This window comes from Phacochoerus africanus, chromosome 4 (genome assembly GCF_016906955.1).
Source record: "Phacochoerus africanus isolate WHEZ1 chromosome 4, ROS_Pafr_v1, whole genome shotgun sequence".
In the NCBI taxonomy this organism is placed as follows: Eukaryota; Metazoa; Chordata; class Mammalia; order Artiodactyla; family Suidae; genus Phacochoerus; species Phacochoerus africanus.
Window position 1 is genome coordinate 14,801,659 of NC_062547.1, and position 23,872 is coordinate 14,825,530.

Consider the following 23,872-nt stretch of genomic DNA (forward strand, 5'->3'; position numbering starts at 1 on the left):
ATTGCTCGTGGGAGGGAAACTAAGCCATTTCTACCTATCTTGATCCCATATTAAAGTATATTTAATAACTCATTCAAGATTTGTAATTAGAATAACAAGATGACTTATTTTTCTGAATTTATGCTTACAGATATGATAAAATGTATATACAATTTAATATAATAATTCATGTTTAATTTTAACCTATACCAGGTTTTGAGCAGAGCTGTTACATAATTGAATTCATCAAATTCTTACAATAGATCTCAAAATAATATTACTTATTTTGTACATGAAGAATGTGAAGTTACATATTTTTCCTACAATTATGATGCAAGTGAATTTGGAGCCAGGATATCTCATTTTACAGTGAAACATACATCATATTCTTAATCACTAGGATGTACTACCTGTAAAGCTTGAGGACCTCCCAGGTTTATAACACTAGAGGGGTTCCAACCTGTCAACAAAAGGAACTAAGGTGTTTTTGAGTATTGAGCTTCATATGTGTACTTTTATTTGAATCCCACAGTAAGCCTGTCAATCAAGTAGGCATTGTGATGTTCGTTTTACGGAAGAAGAAAAAAAAAAACCTTCGAGGTAAAGAATCTTGCATTTAAGTATCAGCGCTGTGTTCTGAACAAGGGTCTCTTCTCCAAAGTTTCTACTTCCTATGTTGTGCAAAAGGGATAATACAAGATAAAATTCCTGACCCAATGTTACATTTTCCCAGACATTTTAGTAAGTGTAAATGGCAGCTAATTATTATTGAATGTGTTAACACTTTCCAGTAATTGTTCCAAGAAATTTCACATTTATTATCTTTTTAATTTTAATTTTTTTCCTTTTTAGGGTCATCCCTGAGGCATATGGAGGTTCCAAGGCTAGGGGTTGAATCAGAGCTATAGCCACTGGTCTATACCACAGCCACAGCAACATCAGATCCAAGCCATGTCTGTGACTTACACCACAGCTCAAGGCAACACCGGATCCTTAACCCACTGAGCGAGGCCAGGGATTGAACCTGCATCTTCATGGATGCTAGTCAGATTCATTTCCACTGAGCCACGACAGGAAATCCTTTTAACTTTTTTAAATTCAGGAAACATTGGCTCATTATATTATCATTACCTTGGTTTTACAGAGAGGGAACCTGAGACCCAGAAGTCTTAATGAAACTTCCATTTGCAGATACTATGTTGTCCATAGTCTCAATGTATCCATTAAAGCAGGGAAAGCAGGAGGGAGGCAGGCAGGTGTTTTCCCCAAACTAGTGGAGAATCAGGAGTCACACACTCTCAGAATCCATGGAGATCTACATAGATTATCTAATTCAACTCCCTGATTGTATGAATGAGAACCTGGAATCACTAAACAACAGAATAGAATAAAAGCTAGCTATCTACCTGCTGATAAAGTCCATTTACCAGATGCTGATCTGGGATGCAAGTATAACTGCTTCTATTTGAGAAAATATGAAGAGATTAAATGATTTTATGGAATCATGCCAAGGGTGGATAGATTCTCTAGGAAGGTGAGAGAAGTTATGATTGATGAAAGTACGCCACATCATTTTTTTATTTGTATTGAGTTTGAGGGAACTGTTTTAAAATCAGAGAAGCCCACTTCCCTACATAGTATTTCCAACCCGGGTAACAATAATTGATTGCCTGATAAAATGTAGTTAAAATAACTTTTCTGAAAATTTGCTTATTTATGTATTTTGAAAGACAAATTCTTTGGGGAAAAAAAAACCTTCCCAAATAATTTTTAAAAGTTATGTCACATTTCATATCACATCTTCATTCCAGGCCCAGAGATTTTTCAAAATTATATAATGCTTTGGAATTTTCTGAGTTCTTACTCCTTCGTGGGACATTGTAAGACCTTTGGTATTGACGCAGAGAATTGAAATATCCCTATCTGTGTAGGAAATTTGAACAAAGTTTGCTGGTCTCATCATTCAACTAAGAGAAATCTCTTAAAAATCAATGCACATTTGCTTCTTAATAAATTTTTACTTAGGGATAAATTATTATCAGTGTGGTCTTAGTCTCCTATAAAAATCTAAGCAGGGCTTCTGGACTCTAGTCTGCACAGTTCTTAACTTTTTAAATTACATTAAAGAATAAGCAGGAAGTCATACTTATAAAGACACTCTCAATTTAATTTAAATCAAAATCATTAATAATGTCAAATATTTCTATTTATAAAATATTTCACTTTTATAAAAATAAATACAAGTTCATGGTAAAATTTTTGTAAAATTAAGAATTTAGATTTGAAAATTAAAATCTCCATAGTTTAATCATAGTGAAATGGCCATTTTAACATTTTATTTAAATATTCAGATGAACTTATCTGGGATATACAGCTGAATATAAACTTAATAATTCTTGAATGTCAGATATATATAATATATATTTATTTATAAGAAAGCAGTAGTGATTCAAATTACTCTAAACTTCAAAAAAGTAGAAAATATTATCTTATTTTAATTATTTTATTTTATCTTTTTGCTGCACTCATGGCATATGGAAGTTCTTAGGCCAGGATCAAATTGGAGCCACAACTGTGACCTACATACACCAAAGCTGCAGCAACACTGGATCCTTAACACACTGTGTTGTGCTGGGGATTGAACCCACTCCTCTGCAGAGACAACTCCAGATCCCTAACCTGTTGTGCCACAGAGGGATCTCTGAAAATATTATTTTAACTACACGTGTCTTAATTTAGCATTAAGTTTAATTTTGCTTATTGTGGAACACACACAGTAATATAAAAAGCAGAAGGCATCCGTGATTTATAAACATGCATTTTAACTTATTTCAAAATTGCTGAACCAGAAATAAAGTTTTTAAATTAAAGTTGCTTTTACTGTAATCCTGCAAGAGAAATAAATAGGAAAACAGAGCTATAGATACATTACCTAATAGAAGCTATGAATAACTTTTAATACAAAAGTTTCATGAACTGATATCTATAATTATTTTATCTCATAAATTAAAAAAGATTACAAATCAATGAAAAAATAATTTATTTTTCAGTGCCATCATGAATTAACTGACTAATGAATGATCGGTTATTTCTAATATTGTATTATTCCTCCATGGTCATGGCACATAAGTTCCTTCCCAGTTTTTTTTTCTTTAGTTAATATTTATATAACTTTGACTATGTTCACTGTATAAACTACCCACAAGCCCTCCATCATTTTTGTGATCTCATTAGAAACCATCAGATAAGGTGAGTGCTATGGTTACATCCCAAGATGGCCTGTTATAAATTCACCCTACTTAACATTAGAATTATCTCATTATTTAGTATTTTTGATGAGTATTATTTCCTGCCTCTTCACAAAAGAATTTAAATTACATGAAAGCTGAGGCTTTGTCTAATTTATCACTGTGCCCTTAGCTCTTATAAGAATATTGGCACTAGATCTTCAAAATAATTTTGGTATATGAATGACTGATTTCAGTGGATCTCAAAATGGCATAGGTCTTAAAAAAATAATAAGGGGCATGTTAAATAGATAATAGGTTCTTATTTCCTTATCAATGATTTGCTTCACTACTTTTTCATTTCAGAGAATTTTCTTGAGCATCAGACCATGGAAGATAGAAATAATGTCACTGAATTTATTCTCTTGGGACTTTCAACGAACAAGAAACTTCGGATCCTCTGCTTTTTATTTTTCTTACTCTGCTATCTGGCTATTTGGTTGGGGAATTTGATTATCCTGATTTCTATCACAGGGAGTCAGCTAGTCAACCAGCCCATGTACTTCTTCCTTAATTTTCTTGCCGTCTCAGACCTTTTCTACACCTCCACCGTGACGCCCAAACTCATGTCCAATTTAATAACAGAGAAGCAGGTCATTTCTTATAACAACTGCATGACCCAGCTTTTCACCACACACTTCTTTGGGGGGATAGAGGTATTTATTCTCACAGGAATGGCCTATGACCGCTATGTGGCCATCTGCAAGCCCCTCCACTATTCCATTATCATGAACCGGCAAAGGTGTAACTCCATTCTCATAGCGTCTTGTGCAGGGGGGCTTCTGCATGCCCTTGGCCTGTTTCTTCTTACAATTTTTTTTACCATTCTGCGGCCCCAATGAAATTGATCACTATTTCTGTGATGTGTATCCTTTGTTGAAACTGGCCTGCACTGATACACACAACATTGGTTTTTTAGTCATTGCCAATTCCGGTTTGATGGGACTGGTAATCTTCGTGGTGCTGATGGCCTCTTACTTTCTGATATTGTACAACGTCCGAGCATGTTATGCAGAAAGCCGCCGCAAAGCTCTTTCCACCTGTAGTTCCCACATCACTGTTGTGATCCTGTTTTTTGCACCTGTCATCTTTGTTTACATTAGACCGGCCACGACTTTACCAGAAGATAAAGTGTTTACACTCTTCTACACGATTATTGTTCCCATGCTCAACCCTCTCATCTACACACTTAGAAACACGGAGATGAAAAATGCCATAAAGAGTGTTTGCTGCAGTGAAAGGTTTTGGGAAGGGAAGCTCACGACTTGACCTATCTTTTCACTACAGCCCCTTTCTTTGTTTCCCTCCTGCTAATAGGAAAATCAGTCAGAACATGAAAGTCATGCCTCAAACAGCTTGCCATCTGTAATATTCCTCTCTCATATTCCTTTCCTTTGATTCAATTTTTCACTAAATTTTAAGTTCCATGAAAGTAGGGGCCATGATATATTTATTGCACTACTAATTTCCTAGTAACAAAGTGTAGAGCACATATTAGGAGCTTGATAAGTATTTATTGAATGAATATATGAATATCTTGTTCCATAGCTCTGCTTCTCCTCCTTTGTAAGAGTGACTTTCATAATTTAATCACTTGGACACTAAATGCTACTGTTTTGCTGATGTGCATTCCCCTTCACTTATTTCTCTGCTTCAATAAGTTTTGATATTATTTAACTATGAACAAGGAAGAATTTTACCCTGGACACAATCAGCCAGATGAGACACCCAAGGAACAGGAAATGTACTATAGCACTGACCCAATTCTTGTAGATTTATTCATATCATTCTGCTTCAATTATCCACCTGAGTTTGGATATCTAATATGTGGGGTTTTAAAAATGCTTTTCTTATGTGAAAAATAGCCAGTTTATATAAAAACAGTCAAATCACCCCCACCCTCACATAGACACATATACACTCTGAAATATGAATTATGTCTTACTGAAATTCTCTCCCCCCCCCTTTTTTTTTTAGCTTTTTAGGGCTGAACCTGAGGCATGTGGAACTTCCCAGGCTAATGGTCCAATCAGAGCTATAGCTGTTGGCCTACGCAATAGCCATAGCAACACCGGATCCAAGTGGCATCTGTGACCTACCCCATAGCTCATGGCAACGCTGGGTCCTTAACCCACTGAGTGGGATCAGGGACTGAACCTGCATCTTCATGGATACTAGTCAGGTTCATAACCCACTGAGCCACAATGGTAACTCCCCATTGACTCTTTTTGGTGCTGTTGAAAAAGACTGTATGGCAAAAGATACTGGCAGTATATGTGTGTTTGTACTTTAAAATTTTTATTTTAAAATCTTTTATCTCAACCTACTTTACGTATTTTCTATAGCACAAATCTCTACACAACTTTATATGAATCAAAGAAGCTTAAAATATTGAAGTCAGTGATAGAATTTAGCTGCTCCAAATTATATATTAGTGATTTTTCTTTGACTTCAGGATTCTTTCTATAGCTCTATGATCTAGAAATACTTCATCATTTCATAATGAGATCTACTTTCTATTCTGGATGCTTTTGCAATAGAGATAGGTGGTTATAATAAAGTTACTTTTTCTCTGGGCATACAATGTCTTATTTTCTGATATAAGTTAATTATAGCATATATTATTTTAGATAAACAGCTAACATAGTCTGTTAATATACCTCACCCCTGGACTAAGTTGTCTCACACATTCAGTCCCAGATCTTGCTAGACCCTCATCAGATACCCTAAGGAGGGGCAAGGGCAGGAACTGTCTCTTTAAGGGACCATAGAGCAGAGGGCAGAACAGCACCCAGCTTCTCTGCAGGCAGGCACATCCAAAAGGGAGGGCAGAGTCCAGAGCCACAGTTGCCTTATTTTCTCTTCTAAATTATTAGTCAGGGATCTCCTCCTACCTTGAGGAGGAGAAATAGAGGGCTTAAAAGAGAAACCAGTAGCATAATTCTAGTTGAAGACTCTGAATATAGAAAAACACACAGAAAAACAGCTTATTTCCCTTCCCTTTTTCCACCCATTTCCATCCCACACAAATATCTTGTATCTTTTTTTTGAAGAATCTTCCCTCTTTTCTCGTTTGGTGATGCCATCATTAGCATCACCATATTATATAGTTTATGAATTATTTCTGGCCTAATTCTTCTGTCCCACTGGACTATACCAGCAGTAGAAAAAATTTATAACTTTATTGTTATTTCCTGTTGTGTTTTACTTTCTGGGAAAACTCATTCCTCTCTGCCCCCCTCCTTTTTTTTGGATTTTTTGTTTTTGTTTTTCTCAAAATATTGTAGTTATTATTGCTTGTTTGGGCTCCAGATGTGCTTTAAAATAATTGCATCATATACCAAAAATAACCATTGGGATTTGATTAGAGATCTATTGTACCTATATATTGATTTGGTAGGAATTGACAACTTGTCATGTTCATTCATTTAAGAGCATACTATTGGATCTATTAACTGAAGGATTCTTTTACATCTAGCAGTAAAACATTGTCACTTATTCAAATGCCTCTTTCATATTTAAGTTATTCTTAAGAATTTCATCTCTGTTTTTGCTACTGGTGGGGTGCAACACTTTTTCCATTATGTTTCCTCTCCAGTTATAGCTATTGTATAGGAAATACAGTAGTTTCAGGTATTTATATACATGCATGAATCTTTCATATATTAAGTTATTCTTGGCATTAATACAAGAATGTAAAGTCCCATTGTCTATGCATTGGGTCCTAAAGTCAACATTTGAGAAAAACATTGAATATGGTTAACATTATCCAACCTCACACACCTAGGAAATGGTCAAGATGGGATTCAACCATCCATCCCTGTGACATACAGAGACTATTAGATGCGCCTGACAGCTGAAACCCACCAAAAAAGAGCAGAATAATATCTCACATTTTATGCACATGCTGACCTCAGGTGGACTGTTGGGCAGGGCAGAATCTCCCATACTACGAATTATTTTTCCCTTGGTTATCAACTGCTCTAATAGCCATTCTTTTGAATTTTGAATACCTAATCAAATATGACCCTTATTCTATAAGTACAAGTCTCCAATCATATTTCTCCATTTGAATTTCGCTGAAATTTTTCATGACACACTGTGCTATGATGTTTTGTCTTTCCATATAAGTATTCATTTATATATTCATTCTGTATATTTTCTCCTTCACACGTGCAATATAATACATTACTCCATCCCATCATGTTATTTTCACAATGTCCAACAAATCCTATTTTATTAAAGAAGTAAGTGCATGAAAGTTCTATATAAATTGAAAATTTGTAGTTTTCACTTTGATGGTAATGGAAAAAAAAACTAGATCAAGCTCTTTCAGTACCAGAATTTGTTTTTAAAACCTCATTGGCTTCAACTAAGATTACATAGTTATTCCACACTGTTCTGACAAAAGCTGTTTCACTAGAGTGTCCATACTTCTCAGATATTGAAGAGTAGGAAGACATCATACTTTCTTGAGACAATCTTATTTTATGTCTGTTATTTCAGCATAATTATTAGCAAGACTCTTCTTTTTACATTTAAATTGTCTCAATTTGGACAGCAAATTATCTGGCAACCCTATACTACCTATATCATCAAACCAATTTTTCAGTGCTCTAAGAAGGGGTTTTTTAATAGTAAAATATTATATAATTATTATTTTGTCATTTTTAAATGATTTCATTAAAATCACTTTAGAAACATCTTTCAATTTTTGTCATAGTGATTATTTGTCCCATAAAACATATTTTTATTGTTTAGATCCAGCATAACTAATTTTTGCTTTTCAAATAGTTGCAATGACTATGGAAAATCATGAACTGAGTAGAAAATAAGACTTTAAATTTCTGATGATTCTTTTTGATGAGAATTCAAGGAGACTACAAGGTTATATGGACTCTTTAGGTATCAGATGATCAAAAAAGATGTATTGGAGATTACGTCCATGGAATGGAAGATTAATTCATGGAACTAAAGAATAGGGATATTAGAAAGGTGACCTCCAGTTAGCAACTTATGGGGAAAAAAAAAACCCAAAAGAAAAGAAGAAATATCAGAACAAAGTGTAATAGAACTTCGACAAGGAAGTGATGGCTCAGATTATTAGGGGAAGCTATAAACAAGAAACAGTGATTAACAGACAAAGAAGAAAGTAGTTCAAAGCAAACTATAATATTAATGAACTGATGCTAGTGTCTATGCTTATTTTTTCTAGAGCACAGTTCATTGTTTTAGAAACTTAAGTAAACAAATACCACTTAAATAAGGTATGTAATTAGGAGGGAGAGTGCCTTTCAGATGATTTGTCTGCCAGTCAAGAATCGTTTCTGGCACCACATTTTCCTTAAAGCATTCCTCATCTCCATGTTTCTGAGGGTGTAAATCAGAGGATTGAACATGGGAGCAATGATGGTGTAGAAGAGAGCAAACACTTTGTCTTCTGGAAGAGTGGCGGCTGGTCTAATGTAAATGAAGAGGACAGGCGCAAAGAACAGAACCACGACTGTGATGTGGGAACTGCAAGTGGAAAGAGCTTTGCTACGGCTCTCTGCAGGGTAACCCCTGATGGTATGCAATATCAAAAAATAGGATAGCATCACAACCACAAAGGTCACCAAACCCATCATGCCTGAATTGGCAACCACTAGAATCCCGACTCTGTAGGTGTCCGTGCAGGCCAGTTTCAGCAAAGGATACACATCACAGAAATAGTGATCAATTTCATTGGGACCACAGAAAGGTAAGGTAATAGTGAGGAGACACTGGGCAAAGGAATGCAGAAATGCCCCAGCACAGCAAGCACCAACTATAGCATAGCACTTCTGTCTGTTCATGATGATCATGTAGTGCAGGGGCTTGCAGATGGCCACATATCGGTCATAGGCCATAGCTGTGAGAATAAAGACTTCAATCCCCCCAAAGAAATGCATGGCAAAAAGCTGCACCATGCAGCTAGCATAAGAAATTGCATTACTTTCAGCCAGCAAGTCAGTGACTAGCTTGGGAATCACCGCTGAGGTATAACACAGATCCGAGAGAGCAAGGTAATTAAGGAAGAAATACATGGGTTGGCCATTTAGTTGACTGCATGTGATAGAAATCATTATGATCAAGTTTCCCATCCAAATAGCTATGTAACACCATAAGAATAATACAAAGCACATATTTTTAATTTTCTTGTTCTGGGAAAGTCCCAAAAGAATGAATTGGGTGACGTTATTGTTATTTTCCATGGTTGAATGCAGTTAAGACTCAGCAGGTTTGTCTGAAAAAAAAGTGACAGGTCAGCATGAGAAATATTGAGTAAACATGGTGTGAAGCAGAGTGAGGTTTGTAGAAATTACTTCGTTTATTAAATCAGCTTCCTAGACTCTATTTTGAAATCATTAATACTAAACTTTGTATGAATAGCTTGGCATCTAATCGACCAGATCAGGTTATTTTCTTGAGTGAAAGGGGATAGTATTAATAGCTACACTTGCTCAAAGCATAAACAAAGATGCACCGTCATCCTATGTCTGAGATGCAAAGTGAGCTTAGAGAAGATACATTTCTTTTCCTGGAGTCGCTTGCTTGCTTGCTTGCTAAGTTCAAACAGCTAGATTTAAAGTGAAGAGAGTAAGATGAATGGGCAACTGTAGGATAGCACTCCATTTTTATTTAAAATGTTGCTATTTTTTATTGTGGAATTTGAATGTTTAAACATTGCTCTAAAATACTATTAGCTTGATTACTGAGTTATTTGCATGCAAGGCAAGTACCTCAATTTCCTCATCAGAGTCCCAATTCTTCAGCATTTTATATTTACCAACATTATAGAGAACAACAAAGAAAAGATGATATCATGTGAAACCTAAGTGTCTGTGGCATTTATTTTGATTTAAATTGATAAGAAAAAAATAATTAATAAAAAAATTGGGAAACAAATATTGCCTAAAACACTAAGCTAGAACAATGACAATAGGAATGAATGGCACTGGCTTGACACAGATTGGGCTTCAATCATTTTTTATAATAAATTAAGTATTGTGGAAATTGATACATTTTAATTTCACTCTTCTCTTGTTAGTTTTTAATACTTGATAAGTATTTCCTTTATTTATTTTTACTATTATTATTTTTTATGGCCACATCTATGGCATATGGAAGTTCCTGCACCTCACACTGAATCTGACCTGGAGCTGCAGATGCAGCAACATCAGATCCTTAACCCACTGCTCCTGGCCAGGCATCGAACCCATGCCTCCACAGCGACTGGAGCTGCTGCAGTTGTATTCTTAACTCACTGTGCCACAGCAGAACTTCCCTATTTCTTTTTTTCTGTCTTTTGTCTTTTTAGAGCCACACCCACAGCTATGGAGGTTCCCAGGCTAGGGGTTGAATCAGAGCTGTAGCTGCCTGCCAATGCCACGGCCACAGCAACACAGGATCCGAGCTGTGACAGTAACCTATGACACATAGCTCACGGCAATGCTGGATCCTTAACCCAATGAGTGTGACCAGGGATCGAACCCAAGTCCTGATGGTCACTAGTTGGGTTCGTCAATGACTGAGGCATGATAGGAACTCACAGAACTCCCTATTTCTTTTAGAAATAAAGCAATTTCATAAATAGTGCATCCCAAGGAATATTTTTCAGAATATCACGGGTAGTCTTAGTATTTTTATAATCAGAAAAATCCACAAAAGTTTTTTTTTTGTTTTTGGGTTTTTTTTTTGTTTTGCTTTTTAGGGCCGCACCTGAGGCATATGGAGGTTCCCAGACTAGGGGGTTAAGGGTCAAAATGGAGCTGTAGCCACCAGCCCACACCACAGCCACAGCAACGCCGGATCCGAACTGCATCTGCAACTACACCAAAGCTCATGGCAATGTGGGATCTTTAACCCACTGAGGGAAGCCAGGGATTGAACCTGCATCCCCATCCTAGTAGGATTCGATTTTTTCTAAGCCATGAGGGAACTTCCAAAAGTTACTTTTAAAAAGAGTTTTAGTTTAGATTGTAGATATTTTTGTTTCCAATTAATTTGCCAATATGCTTCTACAGTTATAAGCATATTTTGAGTCCAAGGATTTAAGGTCACTTTGATACTTTGCTTACAATGCCCTTGAAGAAAAACATATTCTTACAGAACAAAAACACAAGTAGAAGAATCCCATTAATTCATTGGCAGAATAGTTTAAAACACCATCTCTCTGACAATCTCATGTTAACTAACTGCTACATTAACAAAATGCGCAAATAATTAGATTATTCACTGATTCCTTTGTTTCCCTTGAATGTTTCTCCTTGACAGCCTCCTCTTTAATATCAGATACCCAAAGATTCATATTCAAGTTATTTAAATTATAACTTACTTTTCCAACTCCTCCATATTATTTCCAATTTGCTTTATTAATGCTAGAGTCACTGATTTTACATTTACAAGCTCCTCAATTTCATATTTATATGATTTAAAGAGAAAGCTTAATATCAGAAACCACAAGGACTAATTATGGCACTAACACAAATTCACCAGCTATGACTACAGCCAGGCTTCTTCACTTCCTCCTCACCCCTCCTTACTCTAATGTATAAACTAAAATTGTAACATTTGCCCTCTTTGTAATACATGGAGCTTTTAGTAGGTTCAAATTAATTGCATAAAATATGATCTTCAAAACGCTGATGATAAAATAAAGAGATAAGTAACATTTCTTTATCCAACAAATATTTTTTTGAGTTCCTACCATGTAATAGGCACTGTTCTAGGCAGTGGTAATAGACTTTAAACCTAGATAAGGGGAGTTCCCGTCGTGGCGCAGTGGTTAACGAATCCGACTAGGAACCATGAGGTTGCGGGTTCGATCCCTGCCCTTGCTCAGTGGGTTAACGATCCAGCGTTGCCGTGACCTGTGGTGTAGGTTGCAGACACGGCTCGGATCCCCCGCTGCTGTGGCTCTGGTGTAGGCTGGTGGCTACAGCTCTGATTCAGCTACAGCTGATGGTAAAGTGTCCCAAAACAGCACTCAGGGAACCTCCATATGCCGCGGGAGGGGCCCAAGAAATAGCAAAAAAGACAAAAAAAGAAAAAAAAGAAAGAAAAAACCTAGATATGGAAGTTCCTGACATGTGAGGTGATTACATTTAGAAAATAAATCAGAAAGGAAATGGAACCTTATTATTTAAATTTAGTTTCAAATACAGAAACATTAAATAAATGCTCTCTACTTTTACAAAGATTCACACAGTAAGTATATGAAATACAAATAAAAAAATAACTAAAACTGGCACTTCCTAATTTTTTCAATCACCTCATCTTCTTTAACTTGGCAAAAAGCCTATCAAAATCCTGGAAGTCATGACCCACATACTTATTGCAGGAAACAGGCCCAATAGATTCAAACAGGAGCAATGATATTTCAATCCTAGTTTTCCATGTAGTCAGAGAACTAAATTAGGAGTTGAGAAACTTCTTTAACTGACTTTGTTATATTAATTCATATGCCATTGGATCTAATTCTTCCCTAGACTCTTAAGTCTATTTATTTAAAAAAAATTTTTATTAAAGTATAGTTGATTTACAATGTTGTGCCAATTTTTGATGTGCAGCATAGTGATCCAGTCATACATTTATATATACATTCTTTTTCTCATACAATCATCCATCATGTTCTATCCCAAAAGACTGGATAGAGTTCCCTGTGCTATCTAGAAGGACTTCATTGCTTATTCTTATTTCTTAAAATGTAAGAATTATGCCAATTTTTTCAAGACTTCTAAGTTCTGTTAATGATCAATTTCTGGATTTTCTTTCTTTTTTTTTCTTTTTAGGGCCGTACCCCAGCAGATAGATGTTCCCAGGCTAGGAGTCAAATTGGAGCTGCTGCTGCCAGCCTACGCCACAGATCAGAGGTTATGCCAGATCCATAACCCACTGAGCAAGGCCAGGGATAGAACTGAAATCCTCATGGGTACTAGTGGGGTTCATTACTGCTGAGCCACAAAGGGAACTCCCTGATTTCCGGATTTTTTAAAACTGTGTTTGAAGGATGTATGGGATAACAGGCTATTTTTCCCCATCCTTATTTGCACGTATTAGATCCTTTAGGCACCTGTTGGGGGTTATATGACAGGTTCCCTTCTGCTCTGAGTCCTTTCTCATTGCTGATGGTAAAGTGTCCCAAAACAGCACTCAGGACAGCCTCCTTGAGTTTGGCACAGATATTTCAACTCTGTTTTAGCAGCTCTTTGTTCCTTTGGTTCATTTTGCTTCATTACATACTACCCTACTCAAATGCCACTCTCCTGGTCTACCTCTGGAAAGCTTTCCTCAGCTCTTTAAAATTATGGAAGTCTTTATCTCCTTAACCTTCCTTCAAATACTTCCATTTATCTCAGTACTAACACTTAATTCTAGGAATTGAATAAGAATTATCTGTTACCTAAGGCGGTTCTTCAAACAGGCAGTGGCTGTGCTTCTTGCCCCTGATAATTTCACTTCACGTAACTAATCAACTCTGGATTCAGTGGAAAGTCCAGGCTACGGTCTTGTTTCTATTATATGGGGTAAGATAATTGCTTGACAACCAATTTGTTTTTCTAATATGAGCATTTTTAATATAATTATTTCATGGTCGTTTGAGTTGAATTAGCAAGTACATAGCGTGCAATGGGTACTAATTATTTTCACTTTCACTTTTTCTTCATATCATTATGTATAGATTGACTACCCAATATATCATGGTAAAAAATAAAAGTGCACAAAAATAGCTATTATAATTCAGACCAAATTAATTGCTACTAGAGGTCTTTCACAGACATAACAGATAAATAATGATAGTAATATCTAATATTTATTTAGTACTTAACCCTATCCTAGAAGCAATTTTAAACATTTCGCATGTATTGAATCACTACCCTGACAAGAATCCAGTGATCTTTTTATTATGTCTCTTTTGCAAAAAAGAGACATCCAGTACTCTTCACAATTTGGATAAATGCTCAGACAAACACAGACTATTTTTAGATGCATTTTAGTGATTCTATTGCTGTCAGGATACTCATAATTTGGTCATCAAGTTCAAACTATTCTTATATTCTAGGGCCCTATTACCTTTTTGTTGCTGTTGTTATTTCTTTCTGCAACAAAATTGTCTCACATAAGAAATCATGCATAAGCTGAATTTTTCCCAATAGCTTTAAAGTTTTCTCTTAACAGTAGTAGCAAGTCTTGGCTAAACTAATTCGTTTATTTTCTGGGTTACTGTTCATCCTGTTCTCGTTCTTCCTCATCAAATTAACTCTGCATTGATGTTCAGGGTGCTCTGATATTACGGTTGTCTTCATTGTAACATTTTGACCTCTTAATTACTCTGTATACTTATCATAAGCAGCAAAGGAGGCAGGAGAAGATGAATGAATCTGGCACATTCCCTTAATTTACTTTAATTTGTACCTCTCTCTCTTTTTTCTCTTCTGCTAAGGTGAAGGCTGTTCACTTGATTTAGCTCAATTCTTTTTTACTTTTCTCGAACATACCCCATACGTGACATAAATGTTATCATTTCCTCATGAATTTCCCCAAATCATACCAGAAACAAAAAAGCCTGCTTTATTTGACATCTACTGAGACATGTGACACTAATTATTCATTGCATGGTACTTAAGTAATGGAAATGCTTGCAAAACTTGAAGGAAAAAAGGGAATGGGCTATAATATCAGCGTATTTATAGACAAAATTTCATGTTTTATACACAGAAATTTATGTTTTTGTATTTGAAAGAATTATTATTTACTATAGGTTGATTTGATTCTTACTTACCAAGTGATTATCTCATTAAATTCTTTTATGTCTGAGGAAAAAATGGCATTCCATGTTTTGAATGATGTCAGAATTTTAACTTCATTGCCAAAGATTAATGAATTTTATCACAAAATCAGCTCACATGAATCCTCATTCTAGGACTTTCCTGTTTTCCTTATAGAAACAAGCATTCTCTCCTGATCTTTGAAACTAAAATAAAATAAAATCATCTCTGGCATTTATGTTGAATAGTGCTTTTGTTTCCTACCCCAAAGTTGTATATCCACTGTGGTTCTGGGGGTGGTAATTTACATATAAGCTTTCTGTTTAATTTCCAAGTGACATTTAAAGTATATTACCTGGGAGATTACAACCTCAAACCTCCCTTTCATACTTTCTAAGGGATGAGACAGCTCCCAAAAGAAAAGCTGGCCAAGTTAACAGCTGAAAATGATTCACCTCCTCTCCATCCCTTAAAAAAAAATGTTTAATCTTCAATTAATAATCTGAGGAGTTTGAGTACAAACCAAGAACCTACTTTTGTTCAGGACTGACACTATAATCATATCCTTTATGTTGAAACCAAATCTAATGAAGCATGAGAGAATAGGGTCTGAACAAAGGTAAAATTAGAAAATATCAAATAAGTCTAAGACCAGGGAAATCAGAACCAAGTTTTGAGGTTTGGTTGACTACAAATTAACAGTCTGAAAAGTGAATGGAAAACTCCCCGCATGCTACTGTAAATCTGAATGACATCCCACCCCCACTAGGATCCCTTATCTGCTTAGAGTATATTTTTAAGTTTCTGTTTGTTTAAAATACATACTTATTGCTATTGCTATTTAATTGCATTGCCATCAGATGAAGCAATATAGATTTGAAGAAATTTAATTTATTATGGAATATGTGATGCTTAAAAATTAATCTTTGTGTGTGTAAATGAAATGCCCACTCAACAGTCACTTGTTCAAGTGAGTTATACCTTTCCATGAGATCCCATTGAATCTATAAACTTCTATTTCCACACAAGATTAGAATTTGTATAGGTTCCTCGTGTACGGAGATGTCATCAATAGTATTGATATTAATTTTGTTTTGTTTTGTTTTTTTCTGACACTAATACAATATAAATGATACTGGCCTGATCATTCTTTACCCTTTCCTTTTAACCATTCAGCATCTTATTGCTTAGGTATATCTCTTTAAAATATTGCTGGATTTAAAAATCTAGTCTGATAGTCATTGTCTTTTAACTCAATGAGTTATATCAATTATGATTACATACATATCTGTGTTCATTTCTCTGGTCCTATGTCTCTTTTGGACATGTTAATATGTTTTGTTGTTGTTGTTGTTGTTTTTAATAGTCACGCTTGTGGCATACAGAGGTTCCCAGGCTAGAAGTCCAACTGGAGCTGTAGCTGCTGATCTACACCAATGCAGAATCCGAGCCATGTCTGTGACCTACACCACAGCTCATGGCAATGCTGGGTAATTAACCCACCTAGCAAGGCCAGGGCTCAAACCCGACTCCTCACAGATAAGTCAGGTTCATTACCATTGAGCCACAATGGAAACTCCTGTTAATATGTTTTTATTTTTAATCTCTCCCCATTTTTTGTGTCTTTTTTTTTAAGGGCCTCATCCACAGCATATGGAGGTTCCCAGGCTAGGGGATGAGTCAGAGCTGTAGCCACCAGCCTATGTTACAGCCATAGCAACACCAGATCTGAGCCACATCTGTAACCTACACCACAGCTCACGGCAAAACTTGGCATCCTTAACCCACTGAATAAGGCCTCAGATCAAACCTGTGTCCTCAAGGGTACTAGTCAGATTCGTTTCCACTGAGCCACGATGGTAACTCTATCCCCTCCTATTTTTTTTTTTTAAGTAAAGTTTGATTTTTTCTCATTTTGTTTTTCCCCCCCCCAAAAAAAATCTTAGAAATTTTCACTTTTGTCATTGCTATAGAAATTCTTCACATGTGTGATGTAATCCAACTTATTATTAAAAAACAGGATTAATTTTTTTTTCTCCAGCTTCTGCTGCAATCCTTACAGTTTAAGGCATACCCCCCCCCACCCCCATAGATATTGTCACTGGCTTAGATCTTGATGGTGGTAGCAGACACTGTAACAAGAAGTTTAGAGAATAAAGTGTAGAAGGGTTCCATGTGAATATCAATGGATGAGAAGTCAGTCAGTTCCAAGAAATGGACTCCTTTAATTCCGTAAGAATAATGGGATTTGGAAGTCGTTGATGTCAATGACCTCAAGTCTCTGCTGGAGACAGTGTGCCTCAAGCCTGTGTTAGAGTGGTTCCAGTGGGAACACAGGTCCACCCTACTTATTTCCAGAGCTCCTAAATGTGTAACTAAAACAGACATTCTTGGTGACTATTAGGATCCTTGCGGTGGCTTTCTGATTCTTACAATACCAAAGTGTAAGCCCATGGAATGTAATTTCCCTACCTGTATAATGTAGCCAAAATAACAACACGTCTGATGGTCACGCATAGATTAAAGTCACCGTAAAAACTTGGAGGATACAGAGGCATTCGTTTTTATTACATGGTCTTCTCAATTCACTGGTTTAGCCTGAAGGTAGCTATATCTTGGACACTGACAATGGACATTTATAAATTACTTAAGTGATGACTTCAACGGTTTCTCCTATTTCAGATTCAATAATCTGATGGAGAAAAATTTCTTATCAGTGTTTAGGGATCCAGGGCTCTGAGGTATAAGAGCATAGACACTCCCAATCAAAAGACAAGGTAGTAAATCAACCGCCACAAAGAAGCTTGGTGCTGGAAAGGTCTTTTGAATTTAGAGGGCAACACAAAGAGCATCTAAGTATAATGCTCTGAGATATTAACTGAGAAAAACAAAAGACCACTGGTTTTGAGGGAGATTCAATGGAAGAGAAAGATTTACATGTTCAGCCTGCTGTGAAAATTGCTTTGCTATTTGTGCCCAACAACCCAGAAGACCAAGGAGTGATGCTATATGGAGCCTTAATAAAGCCCAGATACGAGTTTTGGATACACAAAGCTCTGGAGCAATGCATTACACTTTCCTGTAGACAACTATTTACTTTTTTGGAAATAAGTACCAACTATATTGTAAGGCCTAGTAGAGGTCAAAAAACTGAACATAGGACATCAAATGAACATGTTCTGTGAACTGATCATCATGATTCAGGTTTTATCTTATCCACCAAGTTTGGAAGTGACTAACAGCAATAAACCATCAAGTCAAAACGATATCTAATAGGTTGGGTTTGAACAGGTCTAGTAGGCTCAAGGGATTTTCACGAAACTCTTTTAACCCAGTCAACACCTGAGGTCTTATGAGGAGTTGGTTGAGGAGGAAAGGCATGATTGCATCTCTTTGCATTTTGTCCTACAAGAAAATTCGGCATTTACTGAACATGGAATGTTTATACCTTTAAAGCCTCAAACATGAAAGCCCCCCATAAGACAGAGGTTAAGAAAATCTTCTCAGGTATCAAAACCTCAACCAATGCATTTGGTTGTCTACCACATTTTAGGAGTGTGCTGTTAATAATAAACTACTTGATATTTTTCAGACCCCTAAAGCATATCATTAGATCTCCAGTGTCAATATATATATTTAGAAAAAAGGAAGAAATAAGATACTTTTTATTTCATTTGGAATTACTCATTCAAAATCAAATGTCAAACTAAGGCAGACGAGAAAGCTATGCAAAGAGAATAGAAGAACAAACGTGAAAAAATAAATTAAAATTGCTCAAATAGGGAGTTCCCTTGAGGCTCAGCAAGTTAAGGATCAGACATTGTCACTGCTGTGTCTCAGGTTACTACTGTGATGAGGGGTCATCTCTGGCCAAAAAAGGAAAAAAAAAAATTTGCTCAACCAGAAGAGATCTGAGAAACTTCTAAAGTTTCTGCGATCCAACCTGTGGCTGGCTTTTGTAATTACTGTATAATCTTTACATATTATTCCATATTTTTTCTACAGCTCATAATATTTCTAGCCCTAAAGGGAAATTCTGAAATGTTTTTCATGCAAGTTACTTCCCTTCCAAAAGCAATGGTTCATACCACACTTTCCTCACAGCATTCTTCATCTCCAAGTTTCTCAGTGTGTAGATCAGAGGGTTGAACATGGGAGCAAAGATGGTGTAGAAAAGAGCAAACACTTTGTCCTCTGGAAAAGTTTCAGCTGGTCTAATGTAAATGAAGAGGATAGGCACAAAGAACAGAACCACAACTGTGATGTGAGAACTGCAAGTAGAAAAAGCTTTGCTACGACTTCTTGCAGGGTAACCCCTGATGGTATGCAATATCAAAAAATAAGACACCATCAAAATCACAAAAGTCACCAAGGCAATCAGACCTGAATTAACTATTACCAGGAGACCAATTCTGTATGTATTGGTGCAAGCCAATTTCAGCAAAGGGTACACATCACAGAAGTAGTGATCAATCTCGTTGGGGCCACAGAACGGTAAGAAGATGGTGAGAAGAAACTGACTGGCAGAGTGTATAAATCCTCCAGTACAACAGGCTATGATGACTGTGTTACACCTGTGTCTGCTCATGATGCTCGTGTAATGCAGGGGCTTGCAGATGGCCACGTAGCGGTCATAGGCCATCCCTGTCAGGATGAAGATCTCGATGCCTCCAAGGAAGTGAAGGATAAAAAGCTGTGTCATGCAGTTGCTGTAGGAAATGGTCTTCCTTTCTGCCAGTAGATCAGTCATTAGTTTGGGCATCACTGTGGATGTGTAGCAAAGGTCGGAGAGTGAGAGGTAATAAAGGAAGAAATACATGGGCTGGTCCATGAGGGAACTGCATGTAATAGAAATCATTATGAGCAAATTTCCCATCCAAATAGCAATGTAGCAGAAGAAAAATAAGACAAAGCAGAGGATTTCAATGTTCTTGTTTTGTGATAGTCCCAAGAGAATAAACACAGTGACGTTATTCCTCTTCTCCATGGTCCAGTGCAGTAAAACTATGTAACAGTCCCCTGAAAAGACATGATACATAGTTGATGTCTGAAATGTTCATGGGAAAAACTGGTGCAAACACCAGTATTATGAAGCTATGTTTAATGGGCATGATCCCAGTGTTTCACAAAATGAAAATGTGAAACGTAAAAGATGTTTTGTTTCTGACTAGTCTCATGGTGACTTGCACAGGACAGTTTTTCAAGACATTAGGTTCAATCTCAACACTACTAAAAATAAATGCTTTAATAAGTGTATTAAAATTGCTGAAAAGTAAATATTAGTTACTAACTATTTGCCATTTATAAAGGAATATACAAGTAAGTCCTTGAAAAGAACATTGCTATATCTCTACAAACTCAAATTTGTTAAGGGTACAAATGTAAGTCATACAAATTTGTTCTTTAAAAATATAGAAGTAGGAGTTTCTGTCGTGGCACAGCGGAAATGAATCTGACTAGGAACCACGAAGTTGCAGGTTCGACCCCTGGTCTCAATCAGTAGGTTAAGGATCCTGCGTTGCTATGAGCTGTGGTGTAGGTAACAGACGTGGCTCGGATCCCACGTTACTGTGGCTGTGGTGTAGGCCAGCAGCCTTAGATCCGATTTGACCCCTGGCCTGGGAACCTCCATATGCTGCGGGTGTGGCCCTAAAAAGCATTAAAAAAAAAGAAGTAAATGTTAAGCTTAACAATGGTCACTAAGTGAATTATATTCTGACTCAAAATACTTTAGAATGTGGTAGAATATAAAGTTAAAGATGTATTTATATAATGATACATATATATTTAAAAAGTGGAAGATAGAAACTCTACCTGAAGCCCATGCAATTGGTTTGAATTTTTTTTTTTATCTTTTGTCTGTTTTTTAGGGCCGCACCCGCAGCATGGAGGTTCCCAGACTAGGGGTCTAATCAGAGCTGTTGCCACTGGCCTACAGCACTGCCACAGCAATGCCAGATCTGTGCCAGCCACATCTGCAACCTACACCACAGCTCATGGCAATGCCAGATCCTTAATCCACTGAGCGAGGCCAGGAATTGAACCTGAAACCTCATGGTTTCTAGTCTGATTTCTTTCCACTGTGCCACAATGGGAACTCCAGTTTGAATAATTTTTGATTGCTTATTCGTCTTTTCCTTGGAGATTTAGGATAGTAAAATTCTGACAGTTTATAATTTCTGGCACATCAATAAAAATCATATACTGGAGTTCCCGCCATGGTGCGGTGGGTTAAGGATAAGGCATTGACTCTGTAGCAGTGCCTGTTTGATCCCTGGCCTAGACACAGTGCGTTAAGCATCCCGGTGTTGCTGCATCTACAGTGTACTTGATCCCTGGTCCGGGGAACTTCCGTATGCCACCAGTACAGCAGTAAAGGGAGTAAATAAATAAAAATAAAAATAAAAAATAAAAATAAAAATCAATAAAAATAAAAAATAAAAACCATATAAGTCAACCATAGAATACAATAGTTAAAACTAAAAAAAGTGAAGCTGAAGGCAGTTTTACCTTCAGAACTTTGTCCTTGAGGCAAAGAAACATATTTTACAATTTTTTTTCCTCAGTGGTTTGAATTGGAGTATGATTTCTGTTTGATATTTGTCCAATTTATGACCTTTGCCAAAATTCATATAATATCTTAACACTATAATTCAGAGAAAAATTTATGGGGGGTTTGTGAGAAAAGGTTTATGTGAAGACAGACAATTGGTATCTAGGCTCCATTATTAAATTACACCACAATGAGTCTGGGTGCTCATCATTTTATTTCTCTGAATTTAGGTTAGCTCATTTGTGAAATAGTGAAACCTACCTAGACTATGCCACAAAATGGTCATGATGCTCAAACAAATCAGTAACTGGTCATTGCATTATTAACCATAGAAGAATTAATCGATGACTTTATTATTTTAATGTTTGAGTAATTAAATTGATGAAGCTATCAATAATAAAGTTTGCTAAATATGACTCACATACAGAAAGGGAGGTTTTAAAATTATAAGATTATTTTGACCTGGAAGAAAATTTTGAGAACTTTTAGCCAAACCCTCTATTTCTAAATGGAAGGGATAAATTAAATGTTTCTAGAAAATATATAGGTGAATAAGCAATTATATTCATCAATAAGACTTAATTGTGAAAATATAGACAATGCAGTCGAGGTTAACCATAGCTTAGTTTGTGGCTCAGTGCTAATGAAAAAGTAACATATAACAAGTAACCACATGGTCCAATTATCCTTAAAATGAATTCTGAACTCTAAATGCATCATAAGTAATTAAAATCTTTTAAAAATAATTGGTTATATATCTTCCACCCTAATCTTGTAGCTATATTTTCTAATCAATTAATTTAAAAATTATCCACTCATCATTCTCTTTTACAGACTAAGTTAGATGTGTCACCTTCAGAATTAAAGCTTCATTTACAATAGGGCTTTAAAACAATGTATTGCTATAGTGCAATTTTAAGACTTAAGATAAGCTTATACGGTAGCCACTGAAAAGGAAGTTTACATGCCTCCAAATACATGTAAATATTTCCTTACCTATATAAATAAATGAAGACTACGTTAAAAAATAATATTTAAAATACTAGTTTGGTCAACTTAAAGTAATCATTTGTTCATTTGAATAGACATAAACAAAACTATTTTTTTAATCATGAGCATGGAAATAAACAACCACCTGAATTTTTTTCCCTTCCCCAAATTGAACAAGGAAATTTTGCTTTGTACATAAAGAAATCAAGCCTCTGAAGATACAAGGTTTTTGCAATACTGAGCAAAGCCAACTGTTCTGTGTCTATTTGATAAAATATTCATTTTCCTTCCAAACTTCTAATTGAAAATTTTGCTAAATATGCATTTGAATTCCCAATTTTCTCCATTCTCAATGCCATAGATAATGCTTCACTTCCCTTCTTGGCAATATTCTCTTTTCATTAACTTCCCCATACAGTTATAGTTATAAAGTACTACTCATATTTCTGGCTTCTCAATTTTAGAGTGGGAGAAGATTTTTGGTTTCTATTCTTGACTTAGTCATCAATTTCAAGTGTGAACTCTTAACTACATTTCAACACTTTATCTAAAATGTAGAGAGGAGTTCCCGTCGTGGCGCAGTGGTTAACAAATCCGACTAGGAACCATGAGGTTGCCGGTTCGGTCCCTGCCCTTGCTCAGTGGGTTAAGGATCCGGCGTTGCTGTGAGCTGTGGTGTAGGTTGCAGACGCGGCTGGGATCCCGCGTTGCCATGGCTCTGGCGTAGGCCGGTGGCTGCAGCTCCGATTCGACCCCTAGCCTGGGAATCTCCATGTGCCGTGGGAGCGGCCCAAAGAAATAGCAAAAAAAAAAAAAGAGACCAAAAAAAAAAGTAGAGAAATAGTTTTTCCCTTAAATAAATTGAGTAGTTATGAGATTCAAATTTTAACATAAATGGGATTTTGGAAAAAAGTAAAACACTATGCAAATGAAAACAGTTTAAGTTCAGTTTGCATGAGCATTCCAAAGTAATAATATCTTATATAGGTAAAAACCGAGGGTTTTCTGATAAGGTATATGCAGAATGCCTAGCTAGTTTTTTGGTTTTGTTTTTTGTCGTTGTTGGTTTTGTTTGCTTGTTTTTAGCAAATCGGAGCTTGAAATCAAAGTTTTCTCAGTCTAGAGTCTGAGTTCACATACAAAAAGAGGTAGAACCAAAGCAGCAGAATCAATTTAATGTTAAAATCACCCTTAATAAATATATGATACTCTCAGTACTTGAAACAGAGGGTTTCACTGATCTCAACATTTCAATTTTTAAATTTTGCCAAAAT

At 36.1% G+C, this 23,872-nt stretch overlaps 3 protein-coding genes across 3 annotated transcripts; 1 reads left to right on the forward strand and 2 right to left on the reverse strand.

The window, feature by feature from the left end:
• Positions 1-208: 208 nt before the first annotated feature.
• On the reverse strand, positions 209-9,499 carry LOC125124458 (olfactory receptor 4P4-like). Its single transcript, XM_047774569.1, has 2 exons — positions 8,569-9,499; positions 209-252 (listed from the first exon to the last, which is right to left on the reverse strand). Exons 1-2 carry the CDS (start codon positions 9,497-9,499, stop codon positions 209-211), a joined length of 975 nt encoding a protein of 324 aa, XP_047630525.1.
• On the forward strand, positions 3,596-4,535 carry LOC125123875 (olfactory receptor 4P4-like). Its single transcript, XM_047774055.1, is given in 2 exon segments — positions 3,596-4,081; positions 4,083-4,535. Coding segments are annotated over 2 exon segments (939 nt in total).
• A 9,613-nt stretch (positions 9,500-19,112) lies between the features above and the next one.
• On the reverse strand, positions 19,113-20,042 carry LOC125124459 (olfactory receptor 4P4-like). The gene has a single exon (XM_047774570.1). The coding sequence runs from the start codon at positions 20,040-20,042 to the stop codon at positions 19,113-19,115; it is 930 nt and encodes a 309-aa protein (XP_047630526.1).
• Between the last annotated feature and the right edge of the window lie 3,830 nt (positions 20,043-23,872).

Coding starts and splice junctions, on each gene's coding strand:
- LOC125124458 (XM_047774569.1), bottom strand. CDS start 9,499: ATGGAAAATAACAATAACGTCACCCAATTCATTCTTTTGGGACTTTCC. Junction 253..8,568: donor ATTCTTGACTGGCAGACAAA/TCATCTGAAAGG, acceptor ATAAGTAATATT/ATTTTGAGATCTATTGTAAG.
- LOC125124459 (XM_047774570.1), bottom strand. CDS start 20,042: ATGGAGAAGAGGAATAACGTCACTGTGTTTATTCTCTTGGGACTATCA.